At 41.0% G+C, this 8,410-nt stretch overlaps 1 protein-coding gene across 1 annotated transcript; it reads left to right on the top strand.

Moving 5' to 3' along the window:
- Positions 1-100: 100 nt before the first annotated feature.
- On the top strand, positions 101-5,872 carry LOC124136037 (probable NADH dehydrogenase [ubiquinone] 1 alpha subcomplex subunit 12). The gene is made up of 4 exons (XM_046501790.2): positions 101-233; positions 1,941-2,023; positions 2,842-2,914; positions 5,548-5,872. Exons 1-4 carry the CDS (start codon positions 145-147, stop codon positions 5,714-5,716), a joined length of 414 nt encoding a protein of 137 aa, XP_046357746.1. The 5' UTR covers positions 101-144; the 3' UTR covers positions 5,717-5,872.
- Positions 5,873-8,410: the final 2,538 nt, after the last annotated feature.

Genomic DNA, 8,410 nt, shown 5'->3' with positions numbered 1-8,410 from the left:
AAATACGAGCAATCATTGCATGAATCGACTCACATATGATGTGTGTAATTTATGAGGAGTCTAGTTATACACGTTTCATTATTTCTAACCCAATTAAGTAAATGAAACATGATTGTATATTTACTGCGGTGCTAACTTTCCAAGATGTCGAAGTACATCGCAAAGTTTGCGAGGTTCTCTCAAATAATCAAGGAACATGGTGGACCCGTACCAGCATTCATTAAAATTTACAAGTACGGCTAACCGAAAATGCTTTACATTTCAGTCTGTATTGTATTTATAATTGCGTGAGCTGTGTAGCGCATGTCGGGGTAATAACCTTGTTAACCTTGGTTGCGATGCCTAAACTCAATGTATACTAGAACTGTCAACTTTATGTTCACCAGCTGATGGCACCGATTCAAAACTATCAGTTTTTGTCTTCGCAGATTTAATAATTGATTCATTGCAATAGATGTGGTCCCGAGGCATTTAGATAGTGTTCTGACCAGCGACGTGTCGGTGTGTGCAGCACATTTCTGTATATATATATGTAGTGTCCGTGCCGACAACGACCCCTACAACCATAATAAACTGTTTTCCTCGGAGAAATAACAAAAATTGCAGATTGGACAAAATAATATATGTTTTTTAGTTCCCTTTTGTGATCCCTTCAGCCCTGTGAATTCGTTGAAACCAGATCTTGAATCAATTTTATGGTCTCTTTTGAAACCGACAAGCTGGAAATATGTTGAAAATATGAATGCTTTCATAAAATGTGTCCAATATTGAAAATACACAGGGCATCGCGATTGTTAACTGGTGTATCTGGCAACAACATTTCTCAAATTATGTCAAAGGGTGTTGTGACATGATTGTAAAGTTTATCACTGAATTCTAAACATGCTAAAGGTAGTCCAAAAATTCAAAACATATTTATTATCAGTGTGCAACCAATCAAGTTGTTTGAGACCTGCATCACTTCAGGCTTTCCTCCCACATTAAGCTGACATGCTGTGATATAACTGGAATACTTTTCACTCACTCAGCTAATTAAGTTTGTCAATTACAGAATGAGATTTAAAATCTCAAGTCAGTGTCAACGAAGTCAACATACATTTTATGGAAAATACAAAGGAGGACAATTGATTGTGATTGATCGTTTGAAATAAACTGATTATGATCATGATGACTTAATATTTTTTATAAAATCCAAATTCATTATCAGAACTTGAATAAAGGGCCCTGTGTTGTTCATTGATCATGGATACGGGTTGTATTGTTTCTACTTTCTACTAATGTGATAATATATTGCCCACATTAAATTCTTATGATTCTGGGGGGTAAGATGGTCCCACTCTTCTGAGGTGCAGCAATTTTCTGTGTAGATTTGCATCTTTTAGGCATGCCACAAAACTATGATAATGGATTCGTATCTCTTGGTTTGTCATCAGCAGCAGGTTTCAGACGTTTACCACTTCGGTGAAACCCACGAGGACGGGTATGGTGCTGACAAACCTAGAAACATAATCAGGGCGAACCCGAGATTCAAACCCACAATCATAGGTTTCTGGCATGCCCAAGGGATGCAACTCTGCACAGTGAATCACGGCGCCTTAGACGACTGGGCCACCTGTTTTGAGTATGGTGTTTACAATAAACAAACACACTTCAGGCTTAAAGTGATATAACTGAAATACTGTTCATAACAGCATTAAACCAAGCTTGTTTCTTTCTTCTTCTGGGGCGGTTGGTTAGCATAGTGGTTAAAGCATTCGTTCGCCCCGGGTTCGATTCCCGATATGGTTACAATGTGTGAAGCCCATTTCTAATGTCCCCCGCCGTGATATTGCTGGAATATTGCTAAAAGTTGTGTAAAACCATACTCACTCACTCACTCACTTTCTTCTTCTACCAGTTTATGCCAATCAATGATTGTAGCCATATTTATTTACTTGCAGGAATGATGAGCTGAAAACCGGCAGACTTGTAGGGGAAGATAAATTTGGAAACAAATATTTTCAAAATAACATGTACTTCATGGGTGAGTATTAGCATTGCTACTTAGTATGTGTAATTATTTGTGAGGGACTACTGTGAAACATGCATGATCCCATCATCTTCCTGAGGCAAGGGAGTTAACTGATTTAAATAAGTCCAGTTCCCACCCTTGCCGACCTAGGCTGGAATTTAGAGGCTTGATTGTTGGGCTACCAGTGGCTGTTACAAGTTACGTCCCTTCTACGTCCCTCCTACTGACCAATCAGATTTCACCTCTCATATCACTTGCATTTGCTTCAAACAAAATGGTGATGCCCAGTCAAGATGATCTCATAGATAATCAAGATCTGTATTGTAATACATCAAGTCTTACCTCGTGAAAGACATAAGATCACTTGAACACCTTGATTAAATACATGAAAAGATTTGGAAAATATCTGTTGACACCCAGTAGATGGCACTCTCTGAAGTTGAAAAAGTTGCCTTTTTTTTCTCTCTCAATAATGATGCTGAGTATATTTGATATGAAAAGATAGAGTGAGAATCGCCATATCAGATCATAGGTAAAGACTATTTATAAGGTAATAATGAATATGATGAAACAAATTTCTCCAATATTCAATACATACATGAATAATGTAATGGATTTATGTGTATTAGAATACACATTTCAATTTGATAGTTTGACAAAAGATTTTTTAAAAGTAAGTGAATGTAGACATGGTGAAATAAGTGAAGGTAGACATGGTAAATGGTATGTTGAAAAATATTAAAATATATAGGATATGTTCACTAGATTCCGACTTTTCATTTGGATGAAGATATATCCTGACATGATGACGTGAATGTTTTTGTCCCTAGGGCGGAGTCGATGGGTGGAATACAGCCCAGCAGTCAACATGGACTACGACGCCAGTCAGATACCAGCAGAATGGTAGGTGACTACATACTAGGAAACAACATGTATAAACCAGGTGACTGACTTGATGGTAGTGGCTGACTCTGTGTGGTGGCTGTCTGTAAGTCAGATACCAGCAGAATGGTAGGTGACTACATACTAGGAAACATGTATAAACCAGGTGACTGACTTAATGGTAGTGTCTGACTGTGTGGTGGCTGTCTGTAAGTCAGATACCAGCAGAATGGTAGGTGACTACATACTAGGAAACAACATGTATAAACCAGGTGACTGACTTAATGGTAGTGTCTGACTCTGTGTGGTGGCTGTCTGTAAGTCAGATACCAGCAGAATGGTAGGTGACTACATACTAGGAAACATGTATAAACCAGGTGACTGACTTAATGGTAGTGTCTGACTGTGTGGTGGCTGTCTGTAAGTCAGATACCAGCAGAATGGTAGGTGACTACATACTAGGAAACAACATGTATAAACCAGGTGACTGACTTCATGGTAGTGTCTGACTCTGTGTGGTGGCTGTCTGTAAGTCAGATACCAGCAGAATGGTAGGTGACTACATACTAGGAAACATGTATAAACCAGGTGACTGACTTAATGGTAGTGTCTGACTGTGTGGTGGCCGTCTGTAAGTCAGATACCAGCAGAATGGTAGGTGACTACATACTAGGAAACAACATGTATAAACCAGGTGACTGACTTGATGGTAGTGTCTGACTGTGTATGGTGGCTGTCTGTAAGTCAGATACCAGCAGAATGGTAGGTGACTACATACTAGGAAACAACATGTATAAACCAGGTGACTGACTTGATGGTAGTGTCTGACTGTGTATGGTGGCTGTCTGTAAGTCAGATACCAGCAGAATGGTAGGTGACTACATACTAGGAAACAACATGTATAAACCAGGTGACTGACTTGATGGTAGTGTCTGACTGTGTATGGTGGCTGTCTGTAAGTCAGATACCAGCAGAATGGTAGGTGACTACATACTAGGAAACAACATGTATAAACCAGGTGACTGCCCTAATGGTAGTGTCTGACTGTGTATGGTGGCTGTCTGTAAGTCAGATACCAGCAGAATGGTAGGTGACTACATACTAGGAAACAACATGTATAAACCAGGTGACTGACTTGATGGTAGTGTCTGACTGTGTATGGTGGCTGTCTGTAAGTCAGATACCAGCAGAATGGTAGGTGACTACATACTAGGAAACAACATGTATAAACCAGGTGACTGACTTGATGGTAGTGTCTGACTGTGTATGGTGGCTGTCTGTAAGTCAGATACCAGCAGAATGGTAGGTGACTACATACTAGGAAACAACATGTATGAACCAGGTGACTGACTTGATGGTAGTGTCTGACTGTGTATGGTGGCTGTCTGTAAGTCAGATACCAGCAGAATGGTAGGTGACTACATACTAGGAAACAACATGTATAAACCAGGTGACTGACTTGATGGTAGTGTCTGACTGTGTGTGGTGGCTGTCTGTAAGTCAGATACCAGCAGAATATTAGTTGTGTATCAAGTATCAACATAGGCAAGCTAGGCGACTATACTTGTAAGAGATGACTAAGGGGATTGGCTGGTCAGGCTTGCTGACTTGGTTGACGCATGTCATCGTATCCAAATTGTGTGGATCGATGCTCATGATGTCAATCGCTGGATTATCTGGTCCAGAGTAAATTATTTACAGACCACTGCCAAAAGGCTGGACTATTGCTGACTGCAGCGTTAAACAACAAACAAACAAACATAGGCAAGACAGGCAACAGTAGACAGGTAGGTATGTGTGGTGTATATTAGGTATGACTATAGAAGCACATCAAGTGGGATAATAACTGTAGATGATGCCCTTACTGTGATGTCATGCAGATAAGGTCGTGTAAGATGGTAGGTGTCTGTATGGTTGGTAGGATAGGTTTCTGTATGGTAGAAGTAGATATGGGTGTCTGGTTTGTTTGTTTATCGCCACTCAGCAATATTCCAGCTACATGACCTGTGTTAGAAATTGGCACTAGTCATGTAGTCCTTACCAAACCGCCCAATAGTTAAGCTATCATAAGGACTAACAGAAATGGTTGAAGCCAGTAACGTTGGTACCACAAACATTAGAGACGGTCGGGTAGCCTGGTGGTTAAAGCATTCGCTCGTCACATCAAAAACCCGGGTTTCGATTCCCAACATTGGTACAATGTGTGAAGTCCATTTCTGGTGTCCTCTGCCATGATATTGCTGGAATATTGCTAAAAGCGGCGTAAAACCACACTCACTTTAAGCACTTGGCTAGCCCACCACCTGGGGACAACAGAAATAGGCTTCACATATTGTACCCATGTGGCGATTCGAACCTGGGTCTTCAGTGTGACGAATGAGCGCTTTAACATCTAGGCTACCCCATCGTCTCTTTTTGACAATGAGGAGACACTGCAACCATGAGGCTACCTTCTCGCCACATGGCCTTACTGACACATGGCCTTACTGACACATGGCTGGCCCTGACAGTAAGACACCTCAGCTCACTGTGCCCAGTTTGTGCCAGAATCTGATATATGGATTCTGGGATTTGGGGTTTGTCTGTACCATACCAACTCGCTCACTCACAACAAATAGTAGACGTTTGTGTCTAAGTGTTGATTTTCTCCCCAGGCACCGCTGGCTTCACTACATCGGAGACGAACCCCCGACGGAACTCCCTCCCACTCAGAGGAAATGGATGTCCGACCACTCAGAGAACCTGTCTGCAACATCAGACGAATACGTTCCCTACAGTACAACTAAACCTAAAGTACAGGCTTGGTCACCGGCCAAGAAGTAAATCTGACTTGTGTGGTAGAGAGGATGTGTTGTGTAAATTTCAGCTGTGGCATGAACACGTTTCATACAAAGATGGAGAAATTACAACTTTGATCTCTGAGATCGGTTGATTTCTTCTGTGTAACATAGATTATTTAATAAAATGTTCCATTGTGTATAACATAGTTTGGTTGGTTTTCTGGTTGCCAATACATGCAAGATTAAGACTGTTTAATGAGTTGAGTTTAACACCGTTTTGAGGAGTATTTCATTCATATGATGCAGCGATAGTCCCTTAGTCCTTGTCGAACTGCCCAATAGTTAAGGTATCATAAGGACCAGTAGAAAATTGCCATTTTTAAGAGATTTGCTTTTTGTTATCATTATAAGGACTAGTGGACTAAAACTGTTACCGTATTCGACGTAATAAGCGCCGTGATCTAATAAGCGCCCACGGCGATAATATATAAAATATATTGGCTAGTGAACAAACCCAATTAGCACCCCTTCTGATTGATCAATATACACAAGACTTATTTATTCGCGTATGAATACGCACTCGTGTGTTATATGCACCCTTAATTATGGGCAAATAAATTCTGAAAAAATATATCTGTCGTATATAAACAGTTTAGGCTGTCAGCATAAACCACGAAATTTATCTTTTAACTCTTGGTTTTTTTTCACCAAAATAATATTTTAATAAGAGTCCCCTATTTCTAACTTTGAGCGCGCCCTGGGCGCTTATTACGTCAAATACGGTAGTTTCTATCTCTGTATGATGACATCAAGTATGCGGAAAGCCCAAAGTGATGCAGGTCTTAAATGTTGACCAGTTTGGTGATACCTGCAATCACAGGTATGGTACAGACAAACCCCGAATCCCAGAATCCATATATCAGATTCTGGCACAACAAACTGGGCACAGTGAGCTGAGGTGTCTTACTATCAGGGCCAGCCATGTGTCAGTAAGGACATGTGTCAGTAAGGCCATGTGTCAGTAAGGCCATGTGGCGAGAAGGTAGCCTCATGGTTGCAGTGTCTCCTCATTGTCAAAAAGAGACGATGGGGTAGCCTAGATGTTAAAGCGCTCATTCCTCACACTGAAGACCCGGGTTCGAATCGCCACATGGGTACAATATGTGAAGCCTATTTCTGTTGTCCCCAGGTGGTGGGCTAGCCAAGTGCTTAAAGTGAGTGTGGTTTTACGCCGCTTTTAGCAATATCTCAGCAATATCTCGACGGGGGACACAAGAAATGGTCTTCACACATTGTACCCAACATGGGTACTGTGTGTGAAGCCAATTTCTGGTTTCCTTGCTGTGACATTGCTGTATTATTTCTAAAAACGATGTAAAACCAAATTCACTCATTGTGAAAGACGCGAGTTCGATTACCAACCTAGACACGCACGCACGCACGCACGCATGCACGTCGCTATATAAGTGCAATAATCTTGGACGCGACGTTAAACCCCATTTTCACCTCACCTCACCTCACCTCACCTCACACGCACGCACATCGCTATATAAGTGCAATAATCTTGGACGCGACGTTAAACCCCATTTCACCTCACCTCATTACTGGTGAATCTAAAAGTTAATACAGAACATAACTGCAGGAAAACCTGCACGCATTAATCTTAAGTTTCTGAACTGAATTTCAATATGGCTGCCACAGCCTCTCTTAAAAATAAATACCAGCGTTAGTTCATTGCTTAAATGATGTATTTCTGTAGTTCCTGTCTACATGAAGTGCTAATGCTTGTCTGTTGATATTTGAACAGACACCAAAATAAACTGTCATCAAATTTATTTGTGTGGACACAGGACGCCATCTTACAATTGTAAGTACAAAAAAATGTATTAGGGACAAAAGGAAAAGTTTAATGTTTGTCAGTGCACCATAGCATGATGGCCTAAAAATGTGATTAAGCCATCTTTGCATCTTTGCTGGAGCTTGAAGCCCAAACTGTACAGCCAGACTACAGTTAAGTTGAGGGAATCCAGTACGGCCATCCCAAAAGTGGACTTGGTGCTACTGTACTACAAATATACTCCAGTGCAATTTGCACAAAATGTCCCGATCTAGAAGGATCATATTTTGTTATCAAACTGACAGCAGATCGGTACCATGTGGTCAGCAGACATTCCAGAGTTCCTCCCTATGCCCAGCTTGACACAAGACAGCATCATGTAACCATATCATGTGACTATAAAAAAACTAAGCAGGTGCCTCCCAGTGTAGGAGGAAGTAAGTTTGCATCACAAACATTCTGTGTTCCCTTGAAACATCTAGTGTGGTCAAAATGAACCTACTGTCGAATGATCTCTGATTGACAGTGGCTGTACACAGGACAGAGCTGTGCTGGGAGAGTTAATCTGAGGGTATTAGATTACTTCATTTTCAAAGGATTATGAAAAACAGTATTGATATTTAAGAATTTGATTTTTTTTTAAATTGCTAGTCCTTCTAGAAAGTGTCCAGTTCTGAACTGGTGGGGAGATATGATACAGTGAGCTAGTGAGTGAGTTGGGCTTAATGCCGCTTTTAACAGTATTCCAGTTACGTTACGGCGTGTCAGCTTAATGTGGGAGGAAAGCCCGAAGTGATGCAGGTCTCAGACGTTTACCACTTCGGTGAAATCTACGAGCACGGGTATGGTGCTGACAAACCTATAAACATAATCGGTGAGAACCAGGATTCGAACCCACAA

The sequence above is a fragment of the Haliotis rufescens genome, unplaced genomic scaffold (assembly GCF_023055435.1).
Source record: "Haliotis rufescens isolate VD_foot unplaced genomic scaffold, xgHalRufe1.0.p SCAF_44, whole genome shotgun sequence".
Lineage (NCBI taxonomy): Eukaryota > Metazoa > Mollusca > Gastropoda > Lepetellida > Haliotidae > Haliotis > Haliotis rufescens.
Note: the sequence above shows the minus strand (reverse complement) of the source record. Positions and strands in the feature narration are given on the sequence as shown.